We start from the raw sequence: 22,751 nt of genomic DNA, 5'->3' as shown, positions 1-22,751 counted from the left end.
ATTATTCACATGTGAATAATATAAATGCAGTCTATTATACAGCATTATTCACATGTGAATAGCATAAATACAGTCTATTATACAGCATTATTCACATATGAATAACATAAATGCAGTCTATTATACAGCATTATTCACATGTGAATAATATAAATACAGTTTATTATACAGCATTATTCACACGTGAATAATATAAATACAGTCTATTATACAGCATTATTCACGGCTATGCGGGAGCGCATATTGCCCGTCCCATTAAAAGGGGTGGGGGAGTTGCACTCATCCACAATAAAAACTTTAATCTTACCCCGAACCTAAATAATAAATATAACTCGTTTGAGATGCTTACTATGAGGTTTGTCACACCGCTGCCTCTCCACCTGGCTGTTATCTACCGCCCCCCAGGACCCAATTCGGACTTCATCAGTGAATTTTCAGAGTTCGTTGCTGATTTAGTGACGCACGCCGACAATATAATCATAATGGGGGACTTTAATATCCATATGAATACCCCATCGGACCCTCAGTTTATGGCCTTCCAGACTATAATTGATAGCTGTGGTCTTACACAAATAATAAATGAACCTACGCATCGCAACGGAAATACGATAGATCTAGTGCTGGTCAGGGGTGTCACCACCTCCAAAGTTACGATACTCCCGTATACTAAAGTAATGTCCGATCATTACCTTATAAAATTCGAAGTTCTGACTCATTGTCAACAAACTAATAATAATAACTACTATAGCAGCCGCAACATTAATGCTGCCACAACGATGACTCTTGCTGGCCTACTGCCTTCGGTAATGGCACCATTCCCAAACTATGTCGGCTCTATTGATAACCTCACTAACAACTTTAACGACGCCCTGCGCGACACCATTGATAGTATAGCACCGCTAAAGCTTAAAAGAGCCCCTAAAAGGCGCACCCCATGGTTTACAGAAGAAACTAGAGCCCATAAATTATCATGTAGAAAGCTGGAACGCAAATGGCGCGCTACTAAACTTGAGGTTTTCCATCAAGCATGGAGTGATAGTTTAACAACTTATAAACACATGCTTACCCTAGCTAAAGCTAAATATTACTCAAATCTCATCCACCTCAACAAAAATGATCCGAAATTTTTGTTTAGTACAGTAGCATCGCTAACCCAACAAGGGACTCCTCCCAGTAGCTCCACCCACTCAGCAGATGATTTTATGAATTTCTTTAATAAGAAAATTGAACTCATTAGAAAGGAGATTAAAGACAATGCATCGCAGCTACAACTGGGTTCTATTAACACAGATACGACTGTATCTACGAAGGATACCGCCCTCCAAAATAGTTTCTCTCTCTTTGATGAAATAACATTAGAGGAATTGTTAAGATGTGTCAATGGGACAAAACAAACAACATGTTTACTTGACCCATTTCCTGGGAAACTTATTAAGGAGCTTTTTGTATTATTAGGTCCATCAGTGCTAAATATTATAAACTTATCACTCTCCTCTGGCACTGTTCCACTAGCATTCAAAAAAGCGGTTATTCATCCTTTGCTCAAAAGACCTAACCTCGATCCTGACCTCATGGTAAACTACCGGCCGGTGTCCCACCTTCCGTTTATCTCGAAAATCCTCGAAAAAATTGTCGCACAGCAGCTAAATGAACACTTGGTGTCGAACAATCTCTGTGAACCTTTTCAATCCGGTTTCAGGGCAAATCACTCTACGGAGACAGCCCTCGCAAAAATGACTAATGATCTACTGCTAACGATGGATTCTGATGCGTCATCTATGTTGCTGCTTCTTGATCTTAGCGCTGCTTTCGATACCGTCGATCATAATATTTTATTAGAGCGTATCAAAACACGTATTGGCATGTCAGACTTAGCCTTGTCGTGGTTTAACTCCTATCTTACTGACAGGATGCAATGCGTCTCCCATAACAATGTGACCTCGGACTATGTTAAGGTAACGTGCGGAGTCCCCCAAGGTTCGGTTCTTGGCCCTGCACTCTTTAGTATTTACATGCTGCCGCTAGGCGACATCATACGCAAATACGGTGTTAGCTTTCATTGCTATGCTGATGACACCCAACTCTACATGCCCCTAAAGCTGACCAACACGCCGGATTGTAGTCAGCTGGAGGCGTGTCTTAATGAAATTAAACAATGGATGTCTGCTAACTTCTTGCAACTCAACACTAAGAAAACGGAAATGCTGATTATCGGTCCTGCTAAACACCGACATTTATTTGATAATACCACCTTAACATTTGACAACCAAACAATTACACAAAGCGACTCAGTAAAGAATCTGGGTATTATCTTCGACCCAACTCTCTCCTTTGAGTCACACATTAAGAGTGTTACTAAAACGGCCTTCTTTCATCTCCGTAATATCGCTAAAATTCGTTCCATTTTGTCCACTAGCGACGCTGAGATCATTATTCATGCGTTCGTTACGTCTCGTCTCGATTACTGTAACGTATTATTTTCGGGTCTCCCTATGTCTAGCATTAAAAAATTACAGTTGGTACAAAATGCGGCTGCTAGACTTTTGACAAGAACAAGAAAGTTTGATCATATTACGCCTATACTGGCTCACCTGCACTGGCTTCCTGTGCACTTAAGATGCGACTTTAAGGTTTTACTACTTACGTATAAAATACTACACGGTCTAGCTCCAGCCTATCTTACCGATTGTATTGTACCATATGTCCCGGCAAGAAATCTACGTTCAAAGAACTCCGGCTTATTAGTGATTCCCAGAGCCCAAAAAAAGTCTGCGGGCTGTAGAGCGTTTTCTATTCGGGCTCCAGCACTATGGAATGCCCTCCCGGTAACAATTAGAGATGCTACCTCAGTAGAAACATTTAAGTCCCATCTTAAAACTCATTTGTATACTCTAGCCTTTGAATAGCCCCCCTTTTTTTAGACCAGTTGATCTGCCGTTTCTTTTCTTTTCTCCTCTGCTGCCCCCTATCCCTTGTGGAGGGGAAGACACACAGATCCGGTGGCCATGGATGGGGTGCTGGCTGTCCGGGGTCGGGACCCGGGGTGGACCGCTCGCCTGTATATTGGTTGGGAACATCTCTGCGCTGCTGACCCGTCTCCGCTCGGGATGGTTTCCTGCTGACCCCACTGTGGACTGGACTCTTACTGTTATGCTGGATCCACTATGGACTGGACTCTCACAATATTATGTTAGACCCACTCGACATCCATTGCATTCGGTCTCCCTAGAGGGGGGGGGTTACCCACATATGCGGTCCTCTCCAAGGTTTCTCATAGTCATTCACATCGACGTCCCACTGGGGTGAGTTTTTCCTTGCCCTTATGTGGGCTATACCGAGGATGTCGTTGTGGCTTGTGCAGCCCTTTGAGACACTTGTGATTTAGGGCTATATAAATAAACATTGATTGATTGATTGATTGATTGAATAACATAAATACAGTCTATTATACAGCATTATTCACTTGTGAATAATATAAATACAGTCTAGTATACAGTATTATTCACATGTGAATAACATAAATACAGTCTATTATACAGCATTAATCACATGTGAATAATATAAATACAGTCTATTACACAGCATTATTCACATGTGAATAACATAAATACAGTCTATTATACAGCATTATTCACATGTGAATAACATAAATACAGTCTACTATACAGCATTATTCACATGTGAATGATATAAATACAGTCTATTATTCACATGTGAATAATATAAATACTGTCTATTATACAGCATTATTCACATGTGAATAATATAAATACAGTCTATTATATGTCAAGACTTGGTCTTTGGCTTGGTTTGTTCTCCTGAGGTGCAAGTGAATTGGACTGGTCAAGGCTTGAAGGTGGGTACATGATTTATTTAAACTATCAAAAAAAAGAATAAACAAAAAGCGCGCACTGGGGCGGAGGTACAAAACTAGACTATAAACACAAAACTTGCGCCTTGGCAGAAACTATGAACAATTAAACAAAACACTAACTGTGGCTTAATGAACAAAAACTTACTTGGCATGGACATGAAGTGCGCAGAGGTGGACAGAGTGTGACAGGGGGCATAAATGCTGGGATGTCGTCAGGACGAACAACAGAAAATGAAAAGCTTAAATAACACAGACATGATTAACGAAAACAGGTGCGTGACTCAAAACGTGAAACAGGTGCGTGACGTGACAGGTGAAAACTAATGGTTGCTATGGTGACAAACAAGAGTGCACAATGAGTCCAAACGTGGAACAGGTGAAACTAATAGGTAATCATGCAAACAAGACAAGGGAGTGAAAAGCCAGAAACTAAAGAGTCCTATAACTAAACAAAACATGACTTAAAACAAAACATGATTACACAGACATTACATTATACAGCATTATTCACATGTGAATAATATAAATACAGTCTATTACACAGCATTATTCACATGTGAATAACATAAATACAGTCTATTATACAGCATTATTCACGTGTGAAAAACATAAATACAGACTATTATACAGCATTATTCACATGTGAATAATATAAATACAGTCTATTATACAGCATTATTCGCACGTGAATAACATAAATACAGTCTATTATACCGCATTATTCACATGTGAATAACATAAATACTGTCTTTATATCATTCACATGTGAATGATATAAATACAGTCTATTATACAGCATTATTCACATGTGAATAACATAAATACAGTCTATTATACAGCATTATTCACATGTGAATAATATAAATAGTCTATTATACAGCATTATTCACACGTGAATAACATAAATACAGACTATTATACAGCATTATTCACATGTGAATAATATAAATAAAGTCTATTACACATCATTATTCACATGTGAATAATATAAATGCAGTCTATTATACAGCATTATTCACATGTGAATAATATAAATACAGTTTATTATACAGCATTATTCACACGTGAATAATATAAATACAGTCTATTATACAGAATTATTCACATGTGAATGATATAAATACAGTCTATTATACAGCATTATTCACATGTGAATAACATAAATACAGACTATTATACAGCATTATTGACATGTGAATAATATAAATAAAGTCTATAACATGGCATTATTCACATGTGAATAACATAAATACTGTCTATTATACAGCATTATTCACATGTGAATAATATAAATACAGTCTATTATACAGCATTATTCACATGTGAATAACATAAATACAGTCTATTATACAGCATTATTCACATGTGAATAATATAAATACTGTCTATTATATAGGATTATTCACATGTGAATAATATAAATAGTCTATTATACAGCATTATTCACATGTGAATAACATAAATACAGACAATTATACAGCATTATTCACATGTGATTAATATAAATAAAGTCTATTACACAGCATTATTCACATGTGAATAATATAAATACAGTCTATTATACAGCATTATTCACATGTGAATAACATAAATACAGTCTATTATACAGCATTATTCACATGTGAATAACATAAATACAGTCTATTATAGAACATAAGGACTGTGAAGAATAGGCAACATTTTAAAAAAGTACAGTTCCCCTTTTAAACCCCCATTTGCCCCAAAATGTTGGGATTTAGTACCTAAAATGAAGAACTTATGATGTTTCATAGAGAAATCCTACCATAGCTCAGTCCGTAAGGTTTAGAGCTACTCAACCTTTTTTTGAGTGGTTTCCCGGGGTCTTCACTGACAAACACTGACCTATGAACCGTATCTAGGGGTTCATGGCAGAAGAATTTGCTTTGCTTTATACATGTAAAATATGCTCGTCTCCCTTTGGGCTGTTGCCGCGGTGCCCTTGAGCAAGGCACCGCCATATCTGTCTGCACATGATCGCTCCTTCCCGGTTCAAAAGCAGGATTGTAAATAAAGATTATTTACATGCGTGGGCGTCGGTAGTCAATAAACTATATCGGTCACGTTGGCTCATGTGAGCACATCTGCTGTGGTTGAACTTCTCCGCTCAAGTAGCGGAGAATTCTAAGCAGGAAAAAAAATACTAAGCAGAAGCTTGTTGATGGACTTGCAAGCACAGAAATCCCTTGTTGCAGTTTGTACAGAAGAAAGTCTGGCACAGACTTATCACCATTTTTTTCCCGGTTTTTGCTTGTGCAGAGATCAGGAGTGGCAACCTGAAGAGCATCCTGGGTCTCTTCTTCATCCTGTCGCGCTACAAGCAGCAGCAGCAGCAGCAGCAGCAGTACTACCAGTCGCTGGTGGAGCTCAGCCAGCAGACCAGCGGCCTCAAGTCGCAGGAGATGCAGTCCAGGTACGCTCGTGTGGCTCCAGCCAGGAGTCCGCGAACCTCCTTTCCATCTTGCAGTCACGATTTGACGGTCCTTACTGATGCATAACCGTGGAAGTGGAGTGCTCTGTGGGGATTTCCACTGTCAGCTGGGTTGACTTAAGCGTAGAGTAGCCCTCAAAGAGGAGCCGTGTGCCTATTAGTGATCCATCTGGTCCATTCAGAGGAAGTGTTCCATAAAATCTTTCAACAGTTCCAGTTAAATGAATGTAAAGCTGCGTGGACGCACATTAACACAAGATGTAGTGCTTCCATGAAGTAAAGCGTCAACATTACACTGCTTGGAGGAAACATGACTCTTTATGCAGGCCCTTACACAAGTGAGTACACACTTCACATATTTTTAAACATTTTTAGATTGTATTTTTTTTACATGTGTATATATATATATATATATATATATATGGATGGATGGACATATATATGTATGCATATATATGTATGTATATATATATATATATATGTATGGATGGACATATATATATATATATATATATATATATATATATATATATATATATATATATATATATATATATATATATATTAGGGCTGCAACAACTAATCGATTAAAATCGATTATAAAAATAGTTGGCGATTAATTTAATCATCGATTCGTTGGATCTATGCTATGCGCATGCGCAGAGGCTAATTTTTTTTATTTTTTTTTATAAACCTTTATTTATAAACTGCAACATTTACAAACAGCTGAGAAACAACAATCCAAATAAGTGTGGTGCCAGTATGCTGTTTTTTTCCAATAAAATACAGGAATGGATAGAAATGTAGTTTGTCTCTTGTATCCGATTATTAATCGATTAATCGAAGTAATAATCGACAGATTAATCGACTATCAAATTAGTTGTTAGTTGCAGCCCTAATATATATATGGATATATATGTATTAATGTATATGTGTATCTATGTATATATACAGTATGTATGTACAGTATATATATATGTATATATATTTGTATATATATATGCAGTATGTATATATGTATTAATGTATATGTGTATCTATGTATATATACAGTATGTATGTACAGTATATATATATATATGTATATATATATATATGCAGTAGGTATATATGTATGTATATATAGATATGTGTGTATATATGTATATATGTGTGTATGTATAGAAATGTGTATATAGATGTGTATATATATACATGTGTGTATATATATATATATATATATATATATGTGTATATATATATACATACATATATATATATATATATATGTATATATACATGTATATATACATGTGTATATAGATATGTGTGTATATATATACATGTGTGTATATATATATATATATATGTATATATATATATATATATATATATGTATAGATACATGTATATATATACATACATATATATATATATATATATGTATATATACATGTAAATATATACATGTATATATACATGTGTATATATATACATACATATATATATATATACATATATGTACATGTGTATATATATATATATATATATATATGTGTGTATATATACATACATATATATATATATATATATATACATATATGTATATATACATGTATATATATACATGTATATATACATGTGTGTATATATATATATATATATATGTCTTAATAAGGTTATCCAAAAAATAGTGCTCGATACCGTAGTAGAGCGCAATATATGTATGTGTGGGGAAAAAAAATCACAAGACTATTTCATCTCTACAGGCCTGTTTCATGAGGGGGGTACCCTCAATCGTCAGGAGATTTTAATGGGAGCATTCGCATACCATGGTTTATATAGGGCACAGAGTGGGTGGGTACAGGCTGGCCTAGGGGCGTGGTGATTGGTTCATGTGTTACCTAGGAGGTGTTTCCGTCTATGGCGGCATGTTGTTACAATTTCGCTGCGCTTGTTGAGGGATGACAGGTCTGGACGGTAGATAATAAACAGTTTCTCTTTCAAGCATAGGTTGCATCTTTTATTACCACTATTGTAAGGTGTGCTGGATGCAAGAATTTGCCATGTTATTGAATATTCAACATTATTGTCTTTGAGGTCCCAAATGTGTTTGCTGAGTTCTGTGGTATTTCGCAGGTTTTTGTTCCTGAAAGAAGCCTTGTGGTTGTTCCATCTGGTTTTGAATTCACCCTCGGTTAATCCTACATATGTGTCGGATGTGTTAATGTCCTTGCGTATTACCTTAGATTGGTAGACAACTGATGTTTGTAAGCATCCCCCGTTGAGGGGGCAATCAGGTTTCTTTCGACAGTTACATGCTTTGTTGGTTTTGGAGTCGTTCTGACTGGGGGTCGACGGCTCATTTGCAATTGTTTTGTTGTGGTTTGAGATGATTTGTCGTATATTGTTCATGCAGCTGTAGCTCAATTTGATGTTGTTCTTGTTGAATACTTTTCTTAGGTTGTTGTCTTTGGGAAAGTGTTTGTCAATCAGGTTGAGGAATTTGTGTCCAATGTTCGTTGAGACGTTTTTGCTGTATGGGGGGTTGTACCAGATGATGCCGTTTCGTTTTCTGTTCTTTTTTGGTTGGTTTCCTGGCGTGGGTTCATAGGTGAGGGTGAAATTGTATCCGCTTTCATCAAGGGCTTTTTGGTACGGGGGGGTTGCTTGGTCAAATTCAGCTTTGCTAGATGACAGCATCGATAGCCTTTTATTGATTCCGGTAGGTATTCTTTTCGTGGTGGTGGGTGGATGGTTGCTGTCATGGTGCACGTATTGGAGTGTTGTGTTGGGTTTCGTGAATGGTTGGTAGCTGTTATTTCTCAGGTTGAAAGTGACGTCAAGAAAGTTGACGGTTTGCTTGTTGGCTTCAATCGTGATCCGTAGGCCGTTCTCTTTGAAAATTTGGCATATGCGCTTCTTGGTATTCTCGCTGCTCCTTGGCGAGGCGCGACACACTGCCAGTCCGTCATCACGATAAATACCAAGGTTCAGATTGAGGCTAGCGAGCTGGGAGAGGAGGAAACTCCCAACGAGTTCACACGTTTCTGCTCCGTCAAAACTTCCCATAGTGACGTCAAATGTTGCATTGTTCTTTTTTTGCCATGGTGTACTGTTGTGGATGAGAATGGAGTTTTTTGCGTGGATGATGATGTTTCTTTCGTTGCCTGTGATTGAGTCGTAGTCTGAGGCGAAGTCTAGTGCTTGAGTCAGTAGGTCTTGCGTGATGGAAGGGTAAAATTCCTCGATATCAAAGGAGATAAAGTTGTGCTGTTGTTTGTCTTGGATGTTGTTGAACCATTTGATTACTGCTGCTGTATTTCTCCATTGGTTGAGTGGTGTTTTGTCCTTGATTTTTGTGTTGACTCTGTCCAGGATTATTTTGCTGATTTTTCCTATTTCAGATTTAGTTGGGTTTATTAGTCGGCATGTTGGGTTATTTGCGAAGTTGGGTTTGTGGTCCTTCAATGTGATGAAGGCTTCCTTGTTGGCTGTGGCGTCCACCCTGTCCTCAATGTCCAGTTCAGCCGCGATCCTTTTATTTTCCAGGTGGATGTTCTGTAAGGTGTTGGGTTGCGCTTTTTTGTATGATTTGGTGATGCTTCTGTCCAGTAAGGTGTGGTGTTCTGGTATGTCCATTCTGTAGAAGTTTGTGGTTTTATCGGCAGCTATGATGAGGTTGTTTACTTTCTTGATGCGCTCCTTGTCATTTTTCAGCTTGGTGAGGAGTGGGTTGCGGATTGGCTTGAATTTGACTGATTGTATCATTTTGAGCATGTCGTTCTCAAAATCCTTTAGTTCCTCAACTGTGGGTGGGTTCTTGGTAGATTTGAATCCGTAAGTTTCCTTTTGCATTCTTTTTGTTTCAGGGTGGAGGAAAAAATGTGCTTTCCACCGCATCCTTCTTAGGAAGTGTTCCGTCTTTTCTATGAGCCTTAGCTTGTAGTCATTCTGCGCGGGTATGGGAATGTTCTTCGTGGAGTAGTTGATGTTGAATTTTTCCATTTCTGATCGTCGTACAGTGCTCAACAAATGGTATGCGAATGCTCCCATTAAAATCTCCTGACGATTGACGGTACCCCCCTCATGAAACAGGCCTGTAGAGATGAAATAGTCTTGTGATTTTTTTTCCCCACACATACATATATTGCGCTCTACTACGGTATCGAGCACTATTTTTTGGATAACCTTATTAAGACATATACTCCGCTCCAAATTGACATTTGTTTGTGGAAAGAAATACAAAGATACAGAAGTGAAGGTGTGCAGTCGGTGGGAAAATCACTTTGACATGCGTTACCTATAGGTAGCAATGTATAATTGTATGGTCTCTGTCAACAACAACAAAAAAACATTATTTGCCTAATAATTGTGTATGAACTGTCAGTGTATAACTTAAATGAAATTAAACTTGAGTAGAATGACCTTTCGTGTTAAGGCCCTCAGTAGTTTTTCGATACCAATAAGTTGATGCCATATTAAATACAGGCACCCTACAATGTCCACATTGAGCAGCGAAGCAGTAAAAAACAAACTGTTGGCCCCGTGATGTAAATAGACAGTTTCTTAGGGAGCATCTAAAGTCCTCACATGCCACACATGAGCAACATTCCCTGGCTTTAGATCACATTCCTGCACTGTGAGTCCATGCCATGCTCAGTGCATCTTGCAACAAGACCATGGACAGCAAACAAGTATTGTTGAGGGCTTTTTACTTTGTGATGATCCTTATTATTAGTTTCTCCTACCCTAAACTATAGGAGAAAAAATAGAACCACATTACTTTCCTCCAGAAGGTCTTATCTTTGTCCATGTGATGTCAGATGAAACAAAAATTAAGCTGTTTGACCACAATACCCATGGATATATTTGGTAGGAGAAAAGGTGAGGCCTTTAATCCCAGGAACACCATCCCTACCGTCAAGCATGGTGGTGGTAGTATTATGCTCTGGGCCTGTTTTGCTGCCAATGGAACTGGTGCTTTACAGAGAGTAAATGTGACAATGAAAAAGGAGGATTATCTCCAAATTCTTCAGGACAAGCTAAAATCATCAGTTGGGCGCAGTTGGGTGTTCCAACAGGACAATGACCCCCCAAACACATGTCAAAAGTGGTAAAGGAATGGCTAAATCAGGCTAGAATGAAGGTTTTAGAATGACCTTCCCAAAGTCCTGACTTAAATGTGTGGACAATGCTGAAGAAACAAGTCCATGTCAGAAAAGCAACACATTTACCTGAACTGCACCAATTTTGTGGTCAAAAATTCAAGCAGAAGCTTGTAGATGGCTACCAAAAGTACCTTATTGCAGGTAAACTTGCCAAGGGACATGTAAGCAAATATTAACATTGCTGTATGTATACTTTTGACCCAGCACATTTTCTCACATTTGTTTCTCTAAATTTGGCCCCCGGAGGCAAAATAATTGCCCAGGCCTGTTTCAGGGAGTCACGTCAATGTTCCACGCGATCCGCAAGAGCCAAAATGCTTGCTTTCATCCTTTTTTAATCTTCTACGCCATGGGTGTCAAACTCTGGCCCGCGGGCCAAATGTGGCCCGCCGTGTAATTTCATTTGGCCCTTGAGGCAATATCAAATTAACATTAGAGCTGACCCGCCGGTATTATATGCGGTAACACCGCATTCACCGCTAATACTCCTACTTGCCAACCATCCCGATTTTCAGTGCCCCTCTTGAAAGTCTCCCGGGGCAACCATTCTCACGAATTTTCCCCGATTTCCACTCGGACAACAATATTGGGGGCGTGCCTTAAAGGCACTGCCTTTAGCGTCCTCTACAACCTGTCGTCACGTCCGCTTTTCCTCCATACAAACAGCGTGCCGGCCCCTGTCACATGATATATGCGGCTTCTACACACACATAAGTAAATGCAAGACATACTGGTTACACTGAGGGTGGCCGTATGAACAACTTTAACACTGTTACAAACATGCGCCACACTGTGAATCCACACCAAACAAGAATGACAAACACATTTCGGGAGAACAGCCGCACAGTAACACAACATAAACACAACAGAACAAATGCCCAGCAGCCCTTGCAGCACTAACCCCCCCCCCCAATCCCCCCCCCCCCCGCTACCACCTGAGCCCTGACATTAATGAACTAGCATCCCAGAAAAGATAGCAGGTATCTGGCTTGGGCACATCAGATTACATCAGTGTGTTGCAAACTGAGCAGTAAAAAGGCCTGAATGGTTGATTTATTATTATTTTATTTTGAAATGTATTAGCCTGTGGAAAAAGTTAATGTTGATATTTACCTCAGAAGGCTGCAAATAGAAAAGAGGCATTCTATTTTTTATTTAAATTGTATTTAATATACCATTGATGTTTTTTCGTTTGTTTTTTTGAAAGTTGATTTTGCACTACTAAGTTATGTAAGCGTTGCTTGTTCCATATTCAGTGTTAAAGCAAATCAGTGTAGCAAATTGAGCAATAATTAAAGTTTCAATTCCTGCACTTTCTCTTGCTACTTCAAGGCTTGAATGTTTGATTCATTCATTATTGTTATTTTATTTTCAAATGTATTATTAGCCTGTGGAAAAAGTTTATTTTGATATTTACCTCAGAAGGCTGCAAATAGAAAAGAGGCATTAAATTTTTATTTAAATTGTATTTGATATGCCATTGATTTTTTTTAATTATTATTATTATTATTATTAGGGATGTCTGATAATACACACTTTTAGATTATCGGCCGATAAATGCGTTAAAATGTAATATCGGAAATTATCGGTATCGTTTTTTTTTATTATCGGTATCGTTTTTTTTTTTATCAAATCAACATAAAAAACACAAGATACACTTACAATTAGTGCACCAACCCAAAAAACCTCCCTCACCCATTTACACTCATTCACACAAAAGGGTTGTTTCTTTCTGTTATTAATATTGTGGTTCCTACATTATATATCAATATATATCAATACAGTCTCCAAGGGATACAGTCCGTAAGCACACATGATTGTGCGTGCTGCTGGTCCATTAATAGTACTAACCTTTAACAGTTAATTTTACTCATTTTCATTAATTACTAGTTTCTATGTAACTGTTTTTTATTGTTTTACTTTCTTTTTTATTCAAGAAAATGTTTTTAATTTATTTATCTTATTTTATTTTATTAATTTAAAAAAAAAAAGGACCTTATCTTCACCATACCTGGTTGTCCAAATTAGGCATAATAATGTGTTAATTCCACGATTGTATATATCAGTATCGGTTGATATCGGTATCGGTAATTAAAGAGTTGGACAATATCGGATATCGGCAAAAAGCCATTATCGGACATCCCTAATTATTATTTGAAACTGGATTTTGCATGTCACTATAAAGTTATATAAGCCTTGCTTGTTCAATATTCAATGCAAAACTTGTTTGGGTGCCTATTAAAAGGTTCATTTGTTCAACCTTGACCTTGGCTTTGTTCAGTTTTACATTTTGGCTCACTCTGTATTTGAGTTTGACACCCCTGCTCTACGCGCAATAATTCGCTTCAGAAAATGTTGACTTTGATTGCACAAAATCCTTGACACTGAGACCTCCTAGAACTTGGGGCCATGTTTACTTCCGTAAACGCTGATTGCGTTCACACCTAGTGGTTAGAGTGTCCGCCCTGAGATCGGTAGGTTGTGAGTTCAAACCAAAGACTATAAAAATGGGAGCCATTACCTCCCTGCTTGCCACTCAGCATCAAGGGTTGGAAAGTTAAAAAAAAAACTCGGAGGAGACCAGAGGTGGGTAGTAACGCGCTACATTTACTCCGTTACATCTACTTGAGTAACTTTTGGGATAAATTGTACTTCTAAGAGTAGTTTTAATGCAACATACTTTTACTTTTACTTGAGTATATTTATAGAGAAGAAACGCTACTTTTACTCCGCTACTTTTATCTACATTCAGCTCGCTACTCGCTACTATTTTTTATCGATCTATTAATGCACGCTTTGTTTGTTTTGGTCTGTCGGACAGACCTTCATAGTGCCTGCGTTTCAACAAATACAGTCACTGGTGACGTTCACTTCGTTCCACCAATCAGATGCAGTCACTGGTGACGTTGGACCAATCAAACAGAGCCAGGCGGTCACATGACCTGACTTAAACAAGTTGAAAAACTTATTGGGGTGTTACCATTTAGTGGTCAATTGTACGGAATATGTACTGTACTGTGCAATCTACTAATAAAAGTTCCAATCAATCAATCAAAATTGTGAAGGAAAAAAGACCCTTTTTTATTTCAACCGTACATCCCGTCAAAAGCCTAAAGACTGACTGCACAGTTCCTGTCTTCACAATAAAAGTGCCGCTCCATCGCGCCTGCGCTTTCAAAACAAGAGTCCCCGAAAGCCAACGCAAACAAGCTAGCAAGCTACGGAGTTTGCCGCCAATGTATTTCTTGTAAAGTGTATAAAAACGAATATGGAAGCTGGACAAATAAGATGCCAAAAATCAACCACTTTCATGTGGTATTAGACAGAAAGGAGGAACTTTTTTCTCCTCCATTTGAAAACGTGGACGCTATCAGAACTACTGTCTGATTCCAATCAATGCAAGTCATCAGAATCAGGTAATACACCAATTTATATTCTTGTCTTCATGAAAGAAAGGAATCTATATGTGTTAAACATGCATGTATATTCATTAAAACACCTTTAACATGTAAACAAAAACGGCAAAATAAATAAATAAATATAAATTATATACTGTGTATATATATATATATATATATATATATATATAAATGTGTGTATATATATATATATATATATATGTGTATATATATATATATATATATATATATATATATATATATATATATATATATATATATATATATATATATATATATATATATATGTGTGTGTGTATATATATATATATATGTGTGTGTGTATGTTACTCATCAGTTACTCAGTACTTGAGTAGTTTTTTCACAACATACTTTTTACTTTTACTCAAGTAAATATTTGGGTGACTACTCCTTACTTTTACTTGAGTAATAAATCTCTAAAGTAACAGTACTCTTACTTGGCTACTCTACCCACCTCTGGAGGAGACCAACATTTTGTCATGTAGACCAGTGGTCCCCAACTTTTTTGTAACTGCGGACCGGTCACCGCTTAAAAATGTGTCCCACGGACCAGGAACTCTTTAATTACCGATACCGATATCAACCGATACTGATGTATACAGTCGTGGAATTAACACATTATTATGCCTAATTTGGACAACCAGGTATGGTGAAGATATGGTCCTTTTTTTTAAAAATATTAATAAAATAAAATAAGATAAATAAATTAAAAACATTTTCTTCAATAAAAAAGAAAGTAAAACAATATAAAAACAGTTACATAGAAACTAGTAATTAATGAAAATGAGTGAAATTAAGTGTTAAAGGTTAGTACTATTAGTGGACCAGCAGCACGCACAATCATGTGTGCTTACGGACTGTATCCCTTGCAGACTGTATTGATATATATTGATATATAATGTAGGAACCACAATATTAATAACAGAAAGAAACAACCCTTTTGTGTGAATGAGTGTGAATGGGGGAGGGAGGTTTTTTTTTCGGTTGGTGCACTAATTGTAAGTGTGTTTTTTATGTTGATTTAATAAATAAATAAAATAAAAACATTTATTTTTTTATTTTATTTGTATTTTTTTTCTTGTGCGGCCCGGTACCAATCGATCCACGGCCCGGTGGTTGGGGACCACTGCATTAAAGGCTTGTCCCAAAATTCCATAGCACAATTTGAGAGACAGTGCCCTCTGGTGGTGCGACGTGAGTGTGACAACCAACCCTGTTGTGCCCTCTATGTTGGGAGGAGGTTAGAAGGTGAGAAGGTTGCACAGCTGCTCGACATTCCCGGCCCCGCACTAGGACGGGCTTTGCGAAAATTCAAGTTGCATCTCCAACGTTGCGTAAAATGAGGTTTGTGTGAAGGGAAGAGCATCGAGTCTTTATTTTCAAGACTTGACCAGGCCTCAAACTAATCATGTCACCAGAAATGCTTTTTGTTAAAGTCAAAGTAGCAATGATTGTCACACACACACTAGGTGTGGCGTAATTATTCTCTGCATTTGACCCATCACCCTTGATCATCCCCCTGGGAGGTGAGGGGAGCAGTGAGCAGCAGCGGTGGCCATGCCCGGGAATCATTGTTGGTGATTTCTCCCCCCAATTCCAACCCTTGATACTGAGTGCCAAGCAGGGAGGTAATGGGTCCCGTTTGTATATTTTAGGTACAAAGCTGTGGAGAAATGATCGGAATGTTTTTTTGTGGTGTAGCTAAGTTGAGAATGGAAATCCTTTAATCTGGAAAAGTTTAGAGCAAACGATTGTGAGGTGAACGCTGAGTGTGGTACGGTAGAGAGTAGGGTTGTCCCGATACCAATATTTTGGTACCGGTGCCAAAATGTATTTTGATACTTTTCTAAATAAAGGGGACCACACAAAATGGCATTATTGGCTTTATTTTAACAACAAATCTTAGGGTACAAACCTCTAAAGCATGGGTGTCAAACTCTGGCCCGCGGGCCAAATTTGGCGCGCCGTGTAATTTCACTTGGCCCGTGAGGTGATATCAAATTAACACTAGAGCTGGCCTGCAGTCTGCAGGTGTACCTAATGTTGTGTCCCAGCAGCGACTGCAGCACGGATTTCATATTTCATTCATTCACAACTCCTCCAACACGAACATTATTCTTTTTGCACTTTTGGCTTCTTCTTAAATAACTTTTTCAAATAGATTCAATCTTGCATGTGGAAACTTTAAGTGTGGGCACACACACACACACACATACACACACCTTGTAGCGTCCCGGAAGAGTTAGTGCTGCAAAGGATTCTGGGTATTTGTTCTGTTGTGTTTATGTTGTGTTACTGTGCAGATGTTCTCCCGAAATGTGTTTGTCATTCTTGTTTGGTGTGGATTCACAGTGTGGCGTATATTTCTAACATTGTTAAAGTTGTTTATACGGCCACTTTAAGTGTAAACTGTATCGTTGTTGATGAAGTATGCTTTGCATTTACGTGAGTGTGCGTACAGGAGCCGCTCATATCTTGTGACTGGGCGGGCACGTTGTTAGAAGGGCTGAAAAGCGGACGTGACGACAGCTCGTAGAGGACGTTAAAAGCAGTGCCTTTAAGGCACGCCCCCAAGACTGGAATACGAGATATAATGACTGATGAACACCTTAGTTCGATAATGAAGGTTGCCTCAGCTCAAAGCCTGAGCCCCGACATTAATGAACTAGCATCCAAGAAAAGATGGCAGGTATCTGGCTTGGGCACATCAGATTAGATCAGTGTGTTGCAAACTGAGCAATTTCAAGTCCTGAATGGTTGGTTTATTCATTATTTTATTTTCAAATTTATTAGCCTGTGGAAAAAGTTAATGTTGATATTTACCTCAGAAGGCTGCAAATAGAAAAGAGGCATTCAATTTTTATTTAAATTGTATTTGATATGCCATTGATATTTTTTAATTATTATTATTATTATTTCAAACTCGATTTTGCATGTCACTATAAAGTTATATAAGCCTTGTTCAATATTTAATGCAAAACTTGTTTGGGTCCCTATCAAAAAGGTTAATTTGTTCAACCTTGGCCCGCGGCTTTGTTCAGTTTTACATTTTGGCCCACTCTGTATTTGAGTTTGACACCCCTGCTCTAAAGGCTTAGTGGCCACATGCGTGAACGGCACCTTTTAGCTCTTCTTTCCAAAATCGTGTACACTACTGAATTGGGGTCTTATGTGGACACTTATACTGCCATCCGGTGGTGTCAGAAGAGTATAACATACAATGGAATTTGGAAAAAATGGTAAAAATAAGAATTAGCATGTCACTAAACATGAAGTACACGTCTGTGTACTTATGGACTAAGTACATCATATAAAAAGATGATTCTTCGTTTTTATTCTAATTAGGGTCCAATAAGCCCAAATAAATAAATAATGAATAAATAAATGGGTTGTACTTGTATAGCGCTTTTCTACCTTCAAGGTACTCAAAGCGCTTTGACACTACTTCCACATTTACCCATTCACACACACATTCACACACTGATGGAGGGAGCTGCCATGCAAGGCGCTAACCAGCACCCATCAGGAGCAAGGGTGAAGTGTCTTGCTCAGGACACAACGGACATGACGAGGTTGGTACTAGGTGGGGATTGAACCAGGGACCCTCGGGTCGCGCACAGCCATTTTCCCACTGCGCCACGCCGTATAGCAAAGAGAAATAAAAAAAACTCATGTAAACAAACAGCTTGAGCTTTAAGAGGTTAATTAAACATATGTTTATTATTGCAATTTAGTCCTTAAATAAAATAGTGAACATACTAGACAACTTGTCTTTTAGTAGTAAGTAAACAAACAAAGACTCCTAATTAGTCTATGCAGTAACATATTGTGTCATTTAGACACCTATTATTTTGTCAACATTATGAGGGACAAACTGTAAAAATGGATTATTAATCCACTTGTTCATTTAATGTTAATATCTGCTTATTTTCTGTTTTAACATGTTATATCTACACTTCTGTTAAAATTTAATAATCACTTATTCTTTTATTGTTTAATACTTTACATCAGTTTTGGATGATACCACAAATTTGGGTATCGATCCGATACCAAGTAGTTACAGGATCATACATTGGTCATAATTTAAGTTCTCATGTGTCCAGGGACGTATTTCTTGAGTTTATAAACATAATATGAATTTAAAAAGGAAAAAATATTTTGTTATGTAATCATAGTAGTATCGACTAGATACTCTCTTGTACTTGGTGGATGTCAGGTGTAGATCCACCCATGGCATTTGTTTACATTGTGACACCAGGTGAGCTATTGTATCCTCCTACGGTGTGTAGTGAAGCATGTTTAGCTATTCCTTGCCCTCCAGTGATAATAATACATGTAAGAAACATACTTTATTTGTCGCCATGGAGACGAGGATTAGTGATTTAGAAGTATCTAAAGAAGTAGCTCTTCCTGAGGGCGTTTCAGTGTTAAAACTTCACCTTTATCGTCAGTTTTTAAGCCAAAATGCGTCCGTTCTGTCTACACACTGTGTCTGTTTGCAAGTACTCTGTGTGTGTGCGCTGCCGAACATGCTCGTCTGCTCGTAAAACCAGCAATGTCATGACATGACGACGATGCGCTGTGGTCGTGATGCTAATAAGAAGGATAAGGTCTACTACACTACTGTATTTTAATGATGTCATTACTTAATGAATACTTAGGTCTACTACACTACTGTATTTTAATGATGTCATTATGGTGGTACTTAATGAATACTTAGGTCTACTACGCTACTGTATTTGAATGTTGTCATTATGTACTTAATGAATACTTAAGTCTACTACACTACTGTATTTTAATGTTATCATTATGGTGGTACTTAATGAATACTTAGGTCTACTACACTACTGTATTTAATGTTGTCATTATGGTGGTACTTAATGAATACTTAGGTCTACTACACTACTGTATTTTAAATTTACAGTAGAGTAGTAGACCTAAGTATTCATCAAGTACCACCATAATGACATCATTAAAATGCAGTAGTGTAGTTAATGAATACTTGGGTCTACTACACTACTGTATTTTAAATTTACAGTAGAGTAGTAGACCTAAGTATTCATCAAGTACCACCATAATGACAACATTAAATACAGTAGTGTAGTAGACCTAAGTATTCATCAAGTACCACCATAATGACAACATTAAAATACAGTAGTGTAGTAGACCTAAGTATTCATTAAGTACCACCATAATGACAACATTAAAATACAGTAGCATGGTAGACCTAAGTATTCATCAATTACCACCATAATGACATTAAAATACAGTAGTGTAGTAGACGTAAGTATTCATTAAGTACCACCATAATGACAACATAAAATACAGTAGTGTAGTAGACCTAAGTATTCATTAAGTACCACCATGATAACATCAAAATACAGTAGTGTAGTAAACTTAAGTATTCATCAAGTACCACCATAATGACCAACATTAAAATACAGTAGTGTAGTAGACCTAAGTATTCATTAAGTACCACCATAATGACAACATTAAAATACAGTAGCATAGTAGACCTAAGTATTCATCAATTACCACCATAATGACATTAAAATACAGTAGTGTAGTAGACCTAAGTATTCATTAAGTACCACCATAATGACAACATTAAATACAGTAGTGTCGTAGACCTAAGTATTCATTAAGTACCACCATAATGACAACATTAAAATACAGTAGAGTAGTAGACCTAAGTATTCATCAAGTACCACCATAATGACCAGCATTAAATACAGTAGTGTAGTAGACCTAAGTATTCATTAAGTACCACCATAATGACAACATTAAATACAGTAGTGTAGTAGACCTAAGTATTCATCAATTACCACCATAATGACATTAAAATACAGTAGTGTAATAGACCTAAGTATTCATTAAGTACCACCGTAATGACAACATTTAAATACAGTAGCGTAGTAGACCTAAGTATTCATTAAGTACCACCATAATGACAACATTAAAATACAGTTGTGTAGTAGACCTAAGTATTCATTAAGTACCACCATAATGACAACATTAAAATACAGTAGTGTAGTAGATCTAAGTATTCATCAAGTACCACCATAATGACAACATTAAATACAGTAGCGTAGTAGACCTATGTATTCATCAAGTCCCATCATAATGACAACATTAAATACAGTAGTGTAGTAGACCTAAGTATTCATCAAGTCCCACCATAATGACAACATTAAAATACAGTAGTGTAGTAGACCTAAGTATTCATCAAGTCCCACCATAATGACAACATAAAATACAGTAGTGTAGTAGACCTAAGTATTAATTAAGTACCACCATGATAACATTGAAATACAGTAGTGTAGTAGACCTAAGTATTCATCAAGTACCACCATAATGACAACATTAAATACAGTAGTGTAGTAGACCTAAGTATTCATCAAGTACCACCATAGTGACAACATTAAATACAGTAGTGTAGTAGACCTATGTATTCATCAAGTACCATCATAATGACAACATTAAAATACAGTAGTGTAGTAGACCTAAGTATTCATCAAGTACCACCATAATGATAACATTAAAATACAGTAGTGTAGTAGACGTAAGTATTTATTAAGTACCACCATAATGACAACATAAAATACAGTAGTGTAGTAGACCTAAGTATTCATCAAGTATCACCATAATGATAACATTAAAATACAGTAGTGTAGTAGACCTAAGTATTCATCAAGTACCACCATAATGACCAACATTATGGTGGTACTTAATGAATACTTAGGTCTACTACACTACTGTATTTTAATGTTGTCCGGACTAATTATTTGATTACTGTGATGAACCTCGTTAAGTTCGTGCTGGACGTGATCATTTAGCGTTCCTAAATAGCTGCAAAGGACATTTGAAGACGATGAGAAGCGACGTTGCTGGCCTCACATGTTAGGAATCTACAGTTGGGCCGTGGCGCTGCTTTCTATAGACCGCACCTGCTGGCTTCGCCGGGGTCTCCGGAGGGATGGGACGCGGGCCGAAAAGGACACTCCCACTTTTGGGTGAAGTGCAACATCCCCCCTGAGCCGGCAGAGCTTTTCCGCGCTCCGCAAGGCAAAAACGGACTCTGGTTAGGAACGGAAAACTAGAACCGGACATGTCCCGGGGAAGACAAGTCGAGCCCTCGGTGTGGCGCTCGTCTCGCCTACCAACCGCTGTGTCTCGCGACAGGAAGAGCCGCTCGCCCTATGGGAGGGCCAACGCCCAGGCCAAGCCCAACTCGTCGCCTAGGTAACGCTGCAATGTGTGGGTCAGAAGATCAGCCATTTAATAATAGTTATGTCATATCATTAGCATCATTTCCATTTGGTTCCTGGTGGATAGAAAACCTGTTGGTGTTGTTTTTATCTGGACATGACTGGTAGTATTACTGGACTATTTATCTCTTATGGGCACAATGTAACGCCTTAGACTAGGCCTGGGCAATTATTTTGACTTGGGGGGCCAAATTTAGAGAAAAAAATGTGTCTGGGGGGCCGGTTTATCTATTTTTAGGAACACTAACACAAAACCTCACAATAATGTCTGAATGCTAAAAACGTTATGACAGTCTTAAAAAACAGAATGGAATTTTAAATTTTTTTACTGAATGAGACACTCAGAATGTGGGATTTACAATATTAACTACGAAGGATAAAACACTGAATATTGACAACATATCACACCACCTCTGCATCGATATATTTTACAATCAAGCGAAACGCAACAAAAATGCAACAAACACAGCGAAATATGAACGCTAAAGGTAAAAAAAAAACCTACCTACAGATATATCTGATATATCACTAAGCTTTAGATTTTTGTTGTAAAAATCATAACAAAACCTC

At 37.5% G+C, this 22,751-nt stretch overlaps 1 protein-coding gene across 1 annotated transcript in view; it reads left to right on the top strand.

Moving 5' to 3' along the window:
- The window catches only part of nav3 (neuron navigator 3), a 571,589-nt gene that overhangs the window by 236,244 nt on the left and 312,594 nt on the right, over positions 1 to 22,751 (top strand). The window contains exon 5 of the mRNA XM_072913146.1: positions 6,152 to 6,305. Within this exon, the coding sequence (XP_072769247.1) occupies positions 6,152 to 6,305 (154 nt within the window). The remainder of the gene's footprint in view (positions 1 to 6,151; positions 6,306 to 22,751) is intronic.

This window comes from Nerophis lumbriciformis, linkage group LG05, assembly GCF_033978685.3.
Source record: "Nerophis lumbriciformis linkage group LG05, RoL_Nlum_v2.1, whole genome shotgun sequence".
NCBI lineage: Eukaryota > Metazoa > Chordata > Actinopteri > Syngnathiformes > Syngnathidae > Nerophis > Nerophis lumbriciformis.
Note: the sequence above shows the minus strand (reverse complement) of the source record. Positions and strands in the feature narration are given on the sequence as shown.